The 17,647-nt window shown below is 41.1% G+C and overlaps 1 protein-coding gene across 1 annotated transcript in view; it reads right to left on the bottom strand.

Annotated features, from left to right (window-relative positions):
* Window positions 1–16,036, bottom strand: part of nr5a2 (nuclear receptor subfamily 5, group A, member 2) — a 75,840-nt gene extending 59,804 nt beyond the window's left edge. Inside the window, exons 1-4 of the mRNA XM_037769942.1 lie at window positions 15,353–16,036; window positions 12,296–12,414; window positions 8,539–8,680; window positions 392–1,098 (exon numbers count right to left, since the gene is read on the bottom strand). Coding sequence (XP_037625870.1) covers window positions 392–1,098; window positions 8,539–8,680; window positions 12,296–12,414; window positions 15,353–15,434 — 1,050 coding nt within the window. The 5' untranslated portion in view covers window positions 15,435–16,036. The remainder of the gene's footprint in view (window positions 1–391; window positions 1,099–8,538; window positions 8,681–12,295; window positions 12,415–15,352) is intronic.
* Window positions 16,037–17,647: the final 1,611 nt, after the last annotated feature.

Raw genomic sequence — 17,647 nt, 5'->3', positions numbered from 1 at the left:
CAGGGTAAATGTGGCTGGCTGCTGTATTTTGATCAGGCAGTGGGACAGACAGCGTCGGCAGCTACGAGCAGACTGCCACCCCTCTCCTCCCCCCGCAGCCCTGTGTACTCTGCATTAGTGTTGAGCCAGTGCATAAAAGAGGAAGATTAAAGGCCTGTTGAAGATAAAGGATTGAGCAGATGATGTTCATGACCTGTGTAAAGCGCTGTCAATTATGGATGACGACGTGGTGAAAGATTTAAACTTGAAACAAAATGCGGGATAATTTATTAAAGGCCTGCAAATAGAATTAAAGCTTAAATAGCGGTGTGCTATCATAACTGATAGGAATGATGGCCAAAGAAATACGGTTGTGAAAAAATAACAAATCCCTCTCATCATGCACACCTACCTTGAGTTCACGGAAGAAGATGCTGCTGCGCGCCCACTCCACGATGGAGAAGAGCGTCTGGTCGGCCATCTTGCACATGAGGCCGAAGGTGTTGAGCTTCTCGTGTTTGCCCCGGCTGGCCTGCTCCTGCTGCAGGTACGCCATGATTTTGGCCTGAACCTGTGGCTCGTCTGGCTCGCACTTGAGCAGCTCTACGATCAAGTGAGGGAAGCTGGGCGGCGAGCCCGTCTGGTAGGCGTCGACGTAGGCGTAGCCCATGATGGACTCCGGCGAGCTGGTGTACGGGTCGGGGTACTCGGACTTGATGGTGCGCGTGCCCTGGAAGTGTCCGTAGGCCGCCTGGTAGCCCTGCAGGCTGCCGGCGTGCGGCGGCATCGCCATGCTGACCGGCGAAGTGACAAACGGGCTGCGGTCGTAGTCTGTGGGGGGCAGGGCGGTGGCGTGATGGTGGTGGTGGTGGTGGTGGCCGGGGTGGTGGCCCGGGTGGTGGCTCAGCGGAAGGCCCTTGGACGCGGCCGAGTGGATGTTCTGGATGGCTGAGGAGATGGTGAGGTCGGTGGGCACGGCTTGCATCACCTGAGTCATGGCCTCGATCTTCAGGCCGTTGGCTCGGATCAGCGCCTTCTTTTGCTGCTTGAGGGCCCGGTCGCGTTTGTACATCGGGCCAAACTTGTTGCGACCGCCACGCATGCGGTCCGCCCGCACAGCTGACAGACAGATGGAAAGAGAAAGGAGACAAGAAGGAAGAGGACAATGTTAGCTCTGTAATATGTAAATCCTCTTTGTCTTGAATGCTACTCATTCTTCACTGCATTCATGCAAGAACATGTTATTATTTATAATACAAGTTAGAGTTTCATCCAGAATGAGAACTCAACAATTTGTAAAAACATAGAAAATGCCAAAATACCTTTACAATCCTCTATATTTTATTATGGCGTTATGGAAGCGAACTCCTCATTTGTAACTTGTATGTAGGGCAAAGGTTTTCCTGTGGTGATTACACTTGACATTTACCTGTTGACTCGTAAACCCCGCAGGTCTAACAGATAGTGTTGTTACTCATTGACCAGAGACACAAACTTCTATGAACCGCTCAGCTAAGTGATCATTGTACAGCTGGCTATCTCTCTCTACCACTCAGGAAAAATGCCCACCTCGAAAGCTCCATATTGGTAAAGTTCTCTTTCTAAAATACACGTTTTAAAAATGCTATCTGATTATGCAATTTCTAAAATGTCACTGTCCATTAGCAGGAACCTTTACAAAGGCTGAAAAGGCTGACAATAAGCAATTTTTTTCTTTCTGATGAACCAAACATGATGGCCCCCCCTCAGTGCAGGATCCCGCGGTGAGGATCACAACGAATCTGTGCCGTGGGTATTTCTAATGAACGAGCCGGGCACACGGTGGACTGCTACGAGGGCCATGTGTGATCTGGCCGACTGCTGCCATGGGGAAGCTGCTCTGCTGTCTCCCAGTCGGGGGGCGCTGGTGTTAATTATTCATACTTAATTACCTCTTACTCTCTGACGAGGCTTGCCGAGCCCAGCGTGTAGTGAGCTAACGGACGTCTGGGAGGCTGTGCAACAGAAAAAACACTCACTAATACCAATACTGTAGACTATTAGAGACTTATATTTTATTGTATCCAATAAAAGAAACCCAAATATTTAACTGTATATGCAAATGCATATGCGTTTGCCCCGATTGCACACAGCGAATAGCGAGTCAGCCTGAGTCCACTCCGTCTCACGATGTCTTGACGGATGAATGAAAGAACATAAGAAGAAAATTGGAGATGGGGTGTGGAGAGGGGCGGGGTGGGGAGTCGGAGTTTGGGGGGTGAGGAGGGCCATACATACACACACACACACACACTCACACACTCACACACTCCGAGCTGCCTTGGGAGTGATTTTAATGACCTCCGTCACAAAAGTGTCTGTCACTGATCTGAGCCGAGAGGGGAGACACACACACACACACACACACACACACACACACACACACACACACACACACACACACACACTCTTTCTCGTACATTCTTAAAGAAAACACACACAAACACACACGTAGAAAGCATCACACACCGGTCCAGATCACACACACACACAGAGAGAGAGATGGTAGCAGGCCAGACGCTCCGCCACCTTGGAGAGCCCCCCCGACGGCTCAAACGGTATGCAATTTATACACAGTGATTTCACACACACACACACACGACCATTTCCCAACATGCTTGAGGTCAACTCCAGTGCCCACTCAACGAGGCTCGGGGATTAACGTGACCGTTAAAAAATTTATCACATATCAAAGGGAAAAAAAGAAGGAATCAGGAGCCCGTCAAATGTATCCATTATACATTATTGTAGGGCGACTTTAACTATTAATGATTTCTCCACAACAGCGTACTGTAATTAATGAGCTGAGAAACTAATAGTCGGCCCTACTGGGAAAACAAAATTAGGCCCCGACTGCCTTCTTGCCTGCCTCGGACCCAGGGACCAACATCACATCATGAATATCAGGACACACACACACACACACACACACACACACACACAGATTCTTTGTCTCTAATTAAACAAGGTGATTTGCATGCGTGTAACACAGATTAATATGGAAGGGGGGAGGGGAAGAGGGGAGCAGGACAGTGTATGCAGAGAAGATGAATGCGTGTGTTTGATTGAGGTGCAGAGATGTTAATGGGTTAGTTGCTGCAGCATTGAGCTCATGATTACAAAGTTGTCATATGACCCTGCAACTTTAGAAGGTTGCAAGGTTGAAAGACATTTGTAAATGTGTTCATGCAAAAAAAAAAACATTTTATATGTTGTAAAAACAGCAGTAATTGAATTTCCCTTTCATAAAGAGCTGGTCCAGATTTAAACTCACTGTTAGGTTCCTGTGGTGCCAAGAAAGTGATGTGTTTGATGTTTTGCGGGTTCGTCTGGCACAAACAACACAAGCTGAATAGTTTAGCGTGACAGTGACGGCCACCGCTGCTGAACAGGCAAACAAGAAAGACGGCCAACCTATACAGAAATGATCATCAACAGAAAATGTGAGAAAAAAGAGCTGCACACTCAGCTTGATTGACAGGAGTAGTCTGGAAAGTGCAGCTATGAGCACTTAGTTCAGCCCAAAGAAGAAGAAGAAAAAAAAAACGGTATACTGGAAAAAAAATATATAAATTAATATATGAACAGAAAGCATCCCAAGGAAGAAAAGTTTGAGTATTTGAGAAGAAACTTGTATTTGTGTGAAAAGGATCTTGGATATTGTGGGCTAGCAGTGAGGCTTTGGGGCTAAAGCCAGGCTGAAAGGCTAAAAGGCTGACGCTGTCTTCCAGTATGAATTCCCCCGACTTACTGTCTGAGAGCACGTCCGCACAAAAACACACACACACCATCCATAAATTCAGAATCTGACCCAACCAAAACCCTGTTCCTCTTTCCCAAAAGTATCCAGCACCCCGTGTACAAACATGTACGAACACAAACAACCACACACACGCAGCATTCTTAACACACACAATATTTCTTTGCACACTGAAACACTTCACACACACACACACACACACACACAACAGCCCTCAGCGCTTATATCCTCTGATTTATGGTTGTTTAATATACAGGAATATTAAGCGCGCGTAGGTGAGGATCCCTGTCGGCCGCCAGCATATTAATGGGTCCCGCGGAGCCTTGCTGACACCCTGTTTGTCATGTCGGGGCCCCGGCCCCTGCTCCGCGATGCGCCCTATCCCATGCACACACATGAATACCTATGATACCTATGCATAAGTAATGGGACAGCTCCCTGGCTTCCACCGCAGGTATACTGGGAGGCTGATGGAAGACAAATCAGAGCGAGAAGGATGGAGACAGGGAGGAAATAAAAAGTGGAGGGAGAGGGATACAGTGAGGAATATACAAACACTCAGATGGTGTTGCTAATTTGGGCTGAATGGCTGAATGAGAGGTTTTGCATCGAATTTAGATTTGATGATGGATTAACTGCATGAAAATAAAAGGTTAAAAATAAAAAATCGCTGGAAAAAGTGATAGCCTTTGTGAGTCTGTTCAGTGAAGTCCAATAAAAGTTAATGAAAAGAAAAATGTGAGTTGGATTTGTTTCCAAAAAAAGGGCTTGTTAAGTTGGTATATTGTCGTGTCTGGTTTAAAACAAAACAGTGCTTGGCATCAAGCTGGGATTAAACTAAAAAAATATGGCATTAAACTGTAAAGGAACCAGACAGTAAAACAATCAGCATTTTAACAGGGGAGGACAAAAGTCGCATGCTGTTCTTTGTTTTTGTTAAAATATACTATTTTTTTCACGTAGTGCCTGTCATCAACGAAAAAATGCTGTAACTTCTGCTTCATTAAATAGCACACAGTGGATACAGAGTGTATTCAGACCCACAGTATCACAAATACCGCCGTTACGCTCTCCGTCTTTAAGATGATACACAAAGTGAAGGAGATATTAGGCAGCTCAGTGAAGCATGTGATGCGGGGCAACTTCTAGCGAGCATAAAAAGAAAATCATGCCAGTGGGAGCCGTTCAGATGCGGCACGCTTCATCAGCTTCAGTGAATGACGTGCTAATGGGTCAAAGCTTAGTGGGATGTGGCTTTTTTTTCCTTTTCTCAATGAGTCAACACTGAGAGCTGAGATGCTACAGTGCATACCAAGGAACAAGGATTTTTTTTTTTACAGTGTGTTTGTGTGGTTAAATGAGTGTGTGGCTGCCAGGCTCCATCATCATTATGTGTGTGTTTATGAAAGGGAGCGTGTGTGTGTGTGTGTGTTTGTTTGACATAATGACCCCTGACAGAAACTAGAAAAGATAAATAAACAGATTAAACACATGTTTTAAATAGAAAATATTAATTTTAATAAATATATATGTAAATATATTTAACTTTTTATAATTTCATGATAGATAATAGGATTTGTAAAATGATACTGACGTGTCAGCAACTGATGACATGTGGTTAAAGGGATTTAAGGTTAAAGGTCATGTTTAATTTGAGTGTTACATAATTGATACCAAACGTTTTTTGGAAAACATATCTTGGATGTTACAGAATGTGTCATTTGTTCCCGTGTCGAATAAGGAGAATATGATACGCTTCTGAAGCTTTCGCTGTGCAAAGACAGGCGTCAGGTTTAACTATTTTCGTTATCAGCTGAAGATAATACGACTGATCTCTTCTGGTTGGGTGATAAACGTGTCACAACACTGTTTACTGTATATCACTCCATGTGCCCGTCTGCCATTTCACCTCGTTACGCCGCCTTCCCTCAACTTTGAAACATCAACACGCGCCACAAACACAGACATCTTTACTGCTACCACCCTCAAAGCAAACGGCACAGACCACCGTCCCATTGGTTGGATGGACGTTGAGCAACACCAGAAAAGTAAACAAAAAAATGACAGTTTGAGCTAAAGTTTGTCCACATTTGGTCTGGATATCTTGAACTCACATGTTGCTGCAAGCTGCTGTGTAATGGTATGAAAAAATTGCAATAACAAAGCACATGACCCCAAACCTCCTTTCCTCTTTCACCGCTATCGTACACACTGTTTTTTTTAGATCAAATGACAGCTTCTTCCTCTTGCCTGTGGCCTTCTGAACACCTTTTTGGGCTTCTCATGAATATATGTATGTGTTTACCAGGGAGAGCAGTATAGTGTGTGTGTGTGTGTGCTGAGGGGTGTCAGCCTTTCTGTATGGGACGTCTTTACTGGTTGTGGCAGGAGTCGCCCACCGGAGCTTCTGGCCCCTGACAGAGCGCTGCAGGGCCCGTCTTGCCCCCGAGCTGAAAACTACCGCCAGCAAAACAAAATCAAACGCCACCCCCTCCCCACCGGTGTCAGCTGGAAAATGACAGGCCGGGACGTTCTGCCCAGCGGCCATTCACAATTAACAGCAATTAATTACACCGCACATGGCAGCAAAAGGGAGAAGAAGCCTCCGGAAAGATTTTAGTTGGCTGTCTTTGCTCTACTTTCACCCTCCTAGGGTCTTATTTCTTTAACACATTCACTTTTCTCAATTGTATGTGATCATTCCAGGAGCTCAAGGGATTTTTAATTTGGTTTAAATTACAAGAATTTACACAAAGTAAAATAATTTGCAGTATTTTTTTAAAGGACAGCAATGCAACTTAACCTCTCGGTTAACAAAATAATAAGCTTTTTAAATCCCCTATTTTACACGTATTGAGGGATGACCTTCAGGTTGCTTTATTCACTTCAAAATTAGCAATTTCAGAATAAAGCTTGTCAACTTATGTGTGGAAAAAATAGTTGATTTTAAATATTATCTTTGAGCATTGGAAGAATGTTTCTCGCTCCGCCGTCCTGTCACTTTTGGATAGCCGTGTTTGAACAAGCTCCTGAGCCACGTTCAAATTAAACAAAGAGGCCTCGAAACGGCCGGCCAAAAGTATCATCATTACCATTCTCGCCCTGCCGCCAAGTTTAATATTTTATCTATTACTCTGTCTGGCAAGTTTAAGTGCACAGCAGCTACAAGATACCCCCTAACTCCCCCTGACCCCATCTACAATACTAATAAGCAATGCTGGATTTCAACGCTGTGGTGGTAATGAAAGGTTTCACTTCACAAAGTTCTAGGTATACATTTTGCGAGAACATATATTACTGAGATGTTCATTGTTAAATGTTTAAATAAATATAATCATCTCACTTTCACACAGGCAATTATTATGTCAGAGCAGGTATCGGCCTTTTCTAAATGGTGGACATGTCAATTTGGAAGGAAACTATCCACATGCAAATTGATCATGGAAGAATATTTTCAGTCCAAAAATGTGCTGTGATTAACTGTTACGAATCCAATGGAAAAAGACTGACTCTTGTCATTCCACTAGAACGTGTAAAACACCTCTGTGGAAGTCCAGAAGCAGTCAACCTCCAATTTTAGCTGCTCCGTGTTATAATTTCCCCTTCCCCAAACTTTCAGTAACAGTAATTGCAAACAGGCATCATATCTTGAAAGATATAAATAAATGTTTCTGCTTTTCCACTCCTGCAGACGTGTACTGTAAGTTCTGGATCATATTTTAGTGAGTGGTGTTCACTATGAAACTCCAGAATAGACAAAATCTGTGGTAAACTATTCATGAAATCTTACAGGGAAAAAAAACAGTCCAGTGAATGTGAACTATAAATAAGATAAATATTTCTCTCAGATTAAAATATAATTTTAAAAGTGTGAGAGGAGGCTATTCGGTGGCCTAGATGCAGTCTTGTTACTTGTAGTGGTGGAATGTAACTCAAGTACTGTACTTAAGTACATATTTCAGGTACTTCACTTGAGTAGTTCCAGTTTTATTCTACTTTATCCTTCTACTCTAGAACCGTTCAGAGAAAAATACAGTACTTTTTACTACATTTATTTGACCGCTTTAGTTACTTTACAGATAAAGATTTTACATGTAAAACATTTTTCATTTGATTAGCTTATACATTATAATGCACTGTTATACATTAAACTACCCAACAGTATATGAAATAGTTGAAATTAGCTCCACATCAACCACCTAAAACAGTAAAACGCTACGTACATACATTATTAACGCATCAGTAATAATCCAATAATATAATATATAATAGTATATCACTCATGGGACGTTTTTCTGCATTATGAATAATTTTGCTTTTGGTACTTTAAGTGCATTTGACTAATTATATGTACTTTCACTTTTGTAATTTGATAGTTTTACTTTATCCTCCAGCACTGGTTGCGGCACAGTCACATGTTCAGTACTAAGAGCAGCCATCCGTTCTGTCTGAGAGCCCTTGAGCAAGACGTTGCAACCCTAGTCGGCAGCCTGTTATAATGACATGAAAACCATTTCTCCTTTATACAACTATTTATCTATTTTGAAGAATCCACAAACTTTTGGCAACCACTCATTATCTACCAGCCATCGTTGCACTCTGAAACACTGTGTCTCCCTATAGGTCATATCTCATCCTAATCTTGTGTTTAAACTGGAAACACATTGAATTACAGAAGCAAAACACCAGCAAAACAGAATCACAGAAGCACAAGTCAAACACACACCTGCACTGTAAAAAATGTAAACATGTTGCTGTACCTTCTAGCTTCATGCCGACGGTGAGGCACTTCTGGAAGCGGCAGTACGGGCAGCGCTTCCTCTGGGTCTTGTCAATCTGGCAGCTCTGGTTCTCTATACATGTGTAGCGCTTGTTGTTCTGGACGGTGCGCTTGAAGAAGCCCTGCGGAGAGAACCAATTAAGACGTCAACCCGCTTGACCCCTGCAATGCGACGGTAATTGGCCCATTCACACTCCCAGACAGATGGAGGGGGACAGGCTTAATGGACACACACACACACACACACACACACACACACACACACACACATACTGGGTGAAGTTTAGAAAGCTACACTCCAATAGATGTTGTGATGCTTTACGGACACACACACATGCAAAATAAAGCACGGCAGGAATACACTTTTGTTTTCAAATTAAACAAATTTCAGTCTTTCTGAAAAGTTTTTTTGAATTAAAAAACTACATCATACCTTCATTTTAATCAGCTTTGAACACATAAGTAAAGCATACATTCTCTACATTCACTGCATTATAAACTACTTTATAAAAAGGTATGAAATCTAATTTGTCTCCTGTCAAAATGACATTGCTATTCTCAATAGTATTAATATCTCAATATATTCAGGTAAAGAGAATTTACGGGGAAAGCATCTTTTCAACTCTCCACTTAATTATTGAAAAATATGAGCACAGGAGTCCAAAAAATCCAATAAATTATATCCATAATTCACAGTTCCGGGATTACAGAGATTCATACCTGCAACGTGGAATTAATTATAGGCAGCAGCAGCAGCAGTGGAAAATCAAACGAAGGGAAGATGGTATTAACGTATTCTAGATCCATAACCTAGGAGGAGAATCCTTAAACCTGCTCTTTAAAAAAAATAAAAATAAAAAAGAATGTGTTGCTGTCAATATCTCGCCAAACACAAATTTAATTGACAATCTGCATTGCCTGATCCGTCCAAAAAAAAAAAAATTGGCTGCACTCGGTTTTTGGATTATCGACTTCTCAGTGCTAAAAAATCCATGCTTCAAAGAGAACTTTCTCCCCAATTTTCCATTTAGTGCACAGCGTGCGCTATAAATATCTGAACCAAACTGGGTTCTGACATGCTTTAAAAACCACACAACATCACGTCTGGAGATTAAGCGGACAACATCACTGAAAAGCTTTCACTTGACCGGCGGTTCAAACCAAGAAAAGGCACTCGTCGAGGCTCATTTCTATTCGTAAAGGGGCTGCTGCGAGCAACTTTTGCCCTAGTTCTGTTGCCATAACAAATAGTTTCTCATTTACCCAAAAATGTGTCACAAATTCACATCAGAAATTGAAATCATCACAAAAATCTAAAATGGTATGCTGCTAAGTAGACACAAGCTATTCAGAAAAGTATTTTTAATTTGGTAAATTATCTGAGTAATTAGGTATTCCTGACCTCAGAATTCCATCCTGAAAAACTGCACTCTCTCTGCACAAAAACAGCAACCAAGAAACTGCTTTTACTTCATGACAATACTATATAAGTCCAACAAAGAAGGACATCACCGCTTTATCACCTCTGATCCCTGTCTCTCATACTCTTTACTCGCTCCGTTCTGTCTAACTTTGAAATAAAAACAAAATCTCTTGCTTTGCTCATATTAATTTTCCTTAATCTTCTGCAGATCTTAAATATATTTTTGATATGTCCACTGTGGCTCTGACCCTTGACCTTGTCGCTAGTTGCTTGTAATGTCAGTACTGCTATTTCTCTCTCAGCTTCCAAAATGAAGCATGCCGAGCATGTTTGTGCACAACGAGGAACCGTGAAGTCCGTTTTTCAGCTCGTAGTTGTTATTCCAGCAGGTATCGAGTGGTACCGTGTTTACTTTGTGTGGGCTGCTGGTGTGTAGGACAGTATGAACTAACACTGTCCGGCGTGTATGAGGTGGTAGGATTATGAGGGGGTTAAAGAATCCTGCATGATTCACTCTTTCTCTCTTTCTGTGTGTGTGTGTGTTCCTCTGCCCAAAACTGGCAACCCAAAAAAACCCTGATAACAGACGTGTCCTATTCACAATTGTTTTGGGGGGGTTAAAGGGTATATGCAGGGGTGGAGGTAGAGGGTATTTCCAAAATTAGATACCACAAATTTGGAAAATGTTAATGTTACTCCGCACATAAAACACACTATATTTTCATGTTAGTAGCAAACAAAAAATAAAAAGTAGCTGCTATTTTTTTTCCAGTTTTCATGCAGTTGTTGTTTAGAAAGGGACCTCCATTATTACATTGGAGATGGATTACACTCCCTGGCTGATAGCGAGTATTTAATACTAATATGAGTGTGTAACATGTCAACACACTGATGTATCAGTCCAGCTCTGACAATCATAATTTTACTGCCTGCATTTTAGAAATAATCAATAATGAGCTTCAGGTAATCATCAATATCATTCATGTTTCAACAAGGCTAGGCAGCACTTTATAAAAGACTTCTTCATCTACATCCTGCACACACACACATAAACACACACACCAGAGCGTTTCAACTGAACTGGGAAATCTGTTAGTGGATTGGCTCTCCAACACGAGCTTTGCATGTGCCGAGGCTGGAAAGCAGCAGAGATGCCACTGACGTCTCCCTTCAAGCAAGTGCTTAGCATCTCAAGGTCATAATATGGGATAAAATCTATAACATCTGCTTTGAATAATGACCACATAGGCAAGAAATGTGCGCGGCGTCATCAATACTGCAAACGGCAATTTTACACTGAATAGTGTTAACACAGAGACATTTGTCTTTAGCTTAATTTTGTGCTGACAGCTTTACTGGGCTAACAAAAAAAAAAACACGTGGGTGAAGCCTATTAGCTCAGTGTTGAGGAGGACAGTGGAAATAGGCGGAAAGGGACAAATAGGTTGTTGACAGAGCTCTAAATAATAGCGGCAACAGTTTGCTTTGCGGCAGCCCTCATTATTAACCTGTGTATGGAAACATTTCCTTCTCTTAATGAACTTGTGGTGAGAGTTTTAGACAGTATAGGATACAGGATCACAAACACAGACGGCATTATTGTGTACTCTGCTTCCTGGGTTAAATCCTCCTCCCCCCCCACCACCACCACCACCACCACCTCCTGTGTTTGGTGGTTTGCTAAAACTCCTGTTTCTTTTCCAAGCTGCTCACCGCTTTTACAAAATCCTCTTGACACTCACAGGAAAAGTTTGTTGCATCAAATTGTCACAACAATATTTGACCCTTGGCCTCTTTAACCTTTTGTTTTTTTCCTGTCATGTTAATGACGAGGAATCTTCACTGTACTCTTGTTGCAAGTCACTCTGGAACAAGAATGTCGGCTAAATGCCATAGTGTGCAAAAATAAAACTGCAAAAATCTCCAGAGAGGTTTATGCACTGAAATAAAGCAGCCATAGAGAAATATAAAGAGCCATAGTGTTACTATGTACGGGTTGTATTTTTTAAATTGCACAATGCAAATATGGTTGTATCAATATATAAAAAAATACAAGATACTAAAGTAAATACCAAAAAGAACATTATAACTGAATACTGCAAACACACATAGTATATACAATCTCTCTGCAGGCTTTTCATGCACTGCAGGAAACTTTGTAATAACACCAATAATTAGGCAACTATACATAATTGAGACCTCACTAAAACAATTTTAGACACACTAGGAACATTTTAGATCACAAAGCAGATATGGAAGGTCCACCATGCAGCACACATTGTATTAGTGTTGGAGAATGAAGGGCACTACTAACCTTGCAGCTCTCGCAGGTCAGCAGTCCGTAGTGATATCCTGAAACCTTGTCTCCGCACACGGGACACATCTCGTCCAAGTCTTCGTCATACGAATAGTCCATCATTTTGATCTGGTGGGCTGAGACACGGAGACACAGAGAGAAGTCTATTTCAGTGCTGATGAGCAATCTCTTTCCACCAAAAGCGCACTTTCATCCATCAAGATGCGCCACAGGGATCCACGAGACGCGTCTGGATGACATTCTTTGTTTTGTTAAAGTTCTGTTGGACTTTGTAGAGGTTTAATTTGAGGAGGAGGATGATTTGGGAACTAGTTGAAAGGACGCAAACATTTATTCCTCCTCTCTTCTATATACATGCGTTGCAGACAGGAGCCAGAAAATGCCCTCGCCCCCCCCCCAAAAAAAGGCGCATGAAAGTGAGCCTCATAAATATGCATGCATCTAAGTCGTGGAAATCGCTGGGGGGAAATGGAGAGATATTAGAGTTAAGGATTGGAGGAGAACATGTTACCGCCCACAGACAAATGAAGACACACAGAGAAGCCTCTTATCTCTGCAGGCGACGAGAAAAAAAAAAATATCCAAAAACTTGAACCAACATTATTTTATTCCCTCTCGAAGAAGAAGAAGAAGAAGAAGAAGTCGCGATGCTAAAAGGCCAAGTGTTTCTTTTATGGTGAAAAAGCAGAGGCAACATTTTATGTGACTGAAAAAAATTGTCCTTTTAACAAGTCAATTTGACATAATCATTTCTATATGCAATCAATTATTATAATTTGACAAGTGGAATTCCACAACATTGGCACATTTTCCCTCATTTCTTTTTTTTTTTTTATCAAGATTTAAGAATTAAGAATATTATTGGCTTGCATATTAGACATACTTTGCTTTGATAAGACTGTGTGTGTGGCAGCGCTGAGCAAACACACACTGGCTGACATTTACAACAGTTACAAAAAGCATTTATGGTTGTAATCATAAAAAAGCAGCCAGGATCAAACAGGAAAAACCTCAGTGGATGTGGCTGTAAAAGTGGAAATCTTTTGTCAACAAGACGCCTTTTCCAAGGCCTTCCACATAATATTACTGCTCCACTTCAAAATCCACTCGTATCTGACTCAATGAGAGCTTTTAATTAGACGTGATTTCTGGTTTGTTAACAGCGTCGCCCTGCTGGGATCTCGTGCTGCAGATTCCAGCTGAAGCAACAAGTTCCATCGAGCTGGCATTTCTTTTTTTCCCCACAGAAGCTCAAAGCAAAGTGAACTTTCTTCTGCCTTTACGCGCATATAAAGGAGAACATTTTGTTGGGCATGACGCATGGCAGCTGCAGATTTGGACCCATTTTAATACAGAAGATTGACATTTTTCTGGGTTGCAGGCCGTGGTAAAAATAAACCCAATAAATTAGTAGCTCTCTGAAATGGTCCAACAAATGCAGAATATTTGCAGAAATTCTTCTTATTCTCTCGTTTAAAATTGTGCATTATGCTGCTGCTATTTAAATGAATTATAAAAGCACAAGATAAATATAATTTTGTGGATGTAAAGATGTGTGCTAAATTAAGTTAGTTGATCCGTCCTGCAGGTTTTGCAGCATTGCTTTTTAGAAGCTGCAGAAACACACACAGTCTCTCTCTCACCTGCTGGCTCTCACCTCGACGTCCACTTGCTCATGCAATTTCCCAAAAAAAAGCTGCAAAATTTGTCCAAAACTGCTGATGGTTCCCAGAGAAAAGCCCTCTTTCTGCCCGAGCTACCTTGTTTTTTAGCCCAGCGTAAAAGTAGATAAGGTGCTCTCCTAACAAGCCACTCCTTGTCTTGTGAGTGTTTGTTATCTGCGGCTCATAAACCAAAGACCTGGCTAATTGACTGTCCGTTTATAATGCTGTGAAATGACGTGAGGTGGAATGAGAGGGATAGTTTATCTTGGCAGAGGAGTCATTCCCTTTTTTTATTTTTTAGAACCAGATCAAGAAAAAACATTTTAATACATGAGGGGATTTTAATGTGCATATGCCCAATCTGATTTTTGTTGTGTCAATCAAAGCTGCACATTTTTTTTTTAAATCATTAACCTAATTTCACACATTCAAAGATCGAAAATGATTTTGTGAGGTGTAAAAAAAAGAAGATGAAAAATACATACATGAGTATATAGCATCGTAAAAACGACATTTGGTGCCCCTTTTTTAATTTAGTCCGACCTAATTTTGACATTCATTTTCAGGCCATTTTTTTTTTGTTTATAAATTACTGTCTTAGATTTGTTAAGAAACATAACAAAATATAAATTAATTTGTCACACAATTAGGATAATTTCACATGACCTATTAAGTATAAATTAGACCAGACCTCTTAGATCAAAGTTTACTGTCTCGAGGTCAAATCACTGAATGAAATCTCTAAAATTAGGCTCTGCAGTTTTTTTCTTCCTTTTTCATGAATTAGCAATAAATCTGTCTTAACTGCTGTTTTTATATGCAGACAAAAAAGTCAATTTTGCATATTCTGCTGAGAAGAAGTCAAGTGGTTTATTCCAAAAACTACAGACATTAAAAAGTGAAATGCACAGATCTCCACATGCTCTGTCTGAGCGTTTTTACGCACCAAGGCGCTCGCACACTTCCAACATGAGTGACAGCTGATCATTGTTTGATCACGAGCCAAACCGTATAGAAAAGTGTGTCCAGGTAGGTTTGATCTGCATTCATGCTTTATAATGTCAGAGTAAAGATTGAGAGAAAATAACAGATCCTCAAAACACAATAATAAAAATTCCCCAAATCTCTAAAAAAACGAATGACCTCCATATATGTGATAACTTCGGACATTCATCATTCAATAATAGCCTATTATTTCCTATATCACCTGTCATTGTCCTGCAGAAATGTGTTGGGTTTACGCATATTAAAAACTTGTGTTGACATTACGCAATGAGGACTTCCAGAACTTCATAACGTTCCATAAAATCTACTAAAGTGGAAGCTTTAAATGAATCTGCCTTGTTTAAAGTCTGATACGAGATGAGAATGAATGACTTGAGTTTCTTACCTTGCATATTCCTTGGCATGCGCCCTTGTTCTCCATACGATCGAGAGAGTCCCAGGGATTCAGTGTCGAATTTGGGCAGCATGTCTTTGCTGCCGGCCTGAGCTGGAGACTCCGCACCACCGCTCGGCGGCGGGACACACCTGGACAGATGTTCCCGCAAAAAAACACACCTTTAAATTCTCCCAAAATGTCTTTTTTTTTTTTTTAGCTCTTTAATTCTTACTTTCAGTCTCTCTCTCTGTTCCAATTATCGGACCATGAATGCTCCGAACATGAAGCCTGATTCAGACCGTCTCCAAAAAACGCCCGGGTTGCATAGTCTTTTTCTGATTTAACTTCACTTATTTAATTTGTAGAAGAAAGAAAAAACACATTTGCGCACAGAAGAGCAATAATAACAACCCTACACAGAGTGATCCCTTCGGTATACTTGTTAAGGAAGAGTTGCGCGCAGAGTTAAAGGGAATCAGTCTCAAACGAGAGGAAAAGCGCACAGCGTCCGGATTAAAAGACGATGGTATAACTTCCAAAAATCTGTTTTATCGCGTCACCCATCAGAGCCTTTAGACCTTCAAGTGTAACTTTGATTCTTTTAGCGACACCGGGGCCGCCCCCTCCTGTGCGTAAAGTCGGATTCGGTGTGTCGGTGTCGGACTTGTCTGGAGATGTGGAGACCTCTCCTCCTCCTCCTCCTCCTCGCGGCTTTGTTTACTCCTCTCTCTCTCCAATCCGGGGCGCATGCGGTCGTGTGACGTCATCTGCCCCTGATCCAATCAGTGCGAGGAGGAGAACCGGCTCACATCGCCTCCGGTTCCATCTCTCTCTCACGAAATCTCAGCTGTTTTAATCCCGTTAATGATGGACTTTAAAAAGCGGAGGGGAGAACAAGGAAATCAAGCGAGGAGGTGATGCAACTGGCGCGTGAGAGAGAAGCAACTCTCCACGAGCGCACGCGGAGGTATGTGGTGGGTAGGAGCGTGTTATAACAGGAGCGCACGCACACATAGGCGCGACTCCGTAATGTAAAGTTATTTTTTTTATAACACTTTTCATCTTTTATATTGCTTTTTATTTGATTGCAATGCTTAGTTAATAAACTCAGTAATGAGTTTTTTGCATCATATTCTCATTTTAGTAATCCATCTGATCATTATGTGAAAATATAATCAAATAAAATGTAGTATTCTTTCTTTCATTTTATAATGCAGGCGAAAGGACATACACAATTCAGTATAAAAGTCATATAAAAAAGTAATATAACCTCCTGTAGGATCAGTATATCTTTTGGGGTTTTTTTTTTTGGGGTAAACGTGCGCAGTGCGCGGGCCTCGGGCTTCAAACGGCCTTTTATTTTCGGATCAAATCTCAGCCCCCTTTACGCAATAAATTATACCTCTGCTTCTGAATTATTCTCAGTAATTGGCTGAGCAGGGATCAATTAGTGATCTGACGTCAGGCTCAGGCTATTTAGCCTATTGCAAATTAATTTCATTAAAAAACAAGAAACAATTATGTGTCTATCCGTCCCCTTCTTAAAGCCTCCCTCCACGTGCTCCAACACATACAAACACATACACGCTTATTTGAGTTCACATACAGACGGATAGTGTGTTTCCTTATCATCGGTCTGAGACACGGAGAGGTTATACGGAGCAGACACACCTGAAGGGTCGCAGAGTCCACTAGTTAAAAATAACAAGATGATCCCTTTAAAGCAAGTCACAGATAATTAGACATTTTAATAATTTAGCATCAACCTATAAAATGTTGTTATTGTAGTGATATAGGAGGGAGAATACACCAATGAGGGGAACAAACTGACAGACCCTGAAGGGACTTTTTCTTCTGGACTTTGTATTCATCACATTGTTTAAATAAATTCCTCAACACACTTTCTCTTCTTTTTGTATTATTTCTCTTCATTTGTAAGCCCAAAATTGTATTTCCAAGTGAAATATTTACTAAATTAGGTTTGTTCAATTTCTTTCTCTAAACCTTTATTGAAAAACAGGACAAACACAGCCAAATTAATTAGAACTCTGGTAGAAAAAAACCCTCTTTGTCTTAACACAGCCGGACCTGTTGCATTTAATTTCTACAGCATCAGTTAAAATACGGCTCATTACAGATAACTATGCTTTATGTGTGCATTATGGAGCTTTGGTAATAGAGTAAAAAATGATATAACATTATCACTGGGATAGTCTAAAAAAAAGTCACACAGACACTCCACCGTTTTTTTTCCAAATGCAACATGTTTTTCCTCTTTTTTTTTTTTTTTTACCAGATTTTATT

This window comes from Sebastes umbrosus, chromosome 5 (assembly GCF_015220745.1).
Source record: "Sebastes umbrosus isolate fSebUmb1 chromosome 5, fSebUmb1.pri, whole genome shotgun sequence".
Taxonomy (NCBI): domain Eukaryota; kingdom Metazoa; phylum Chordata; class Actinopteri; order Perciformes; family Sebastidae; genus Sebastes; species Sebastes umbrosus.
Note: the sequence above shows the minus strand (reverse complement) of the source record. Positions and strands in the feature narration are given on the sequence as shown.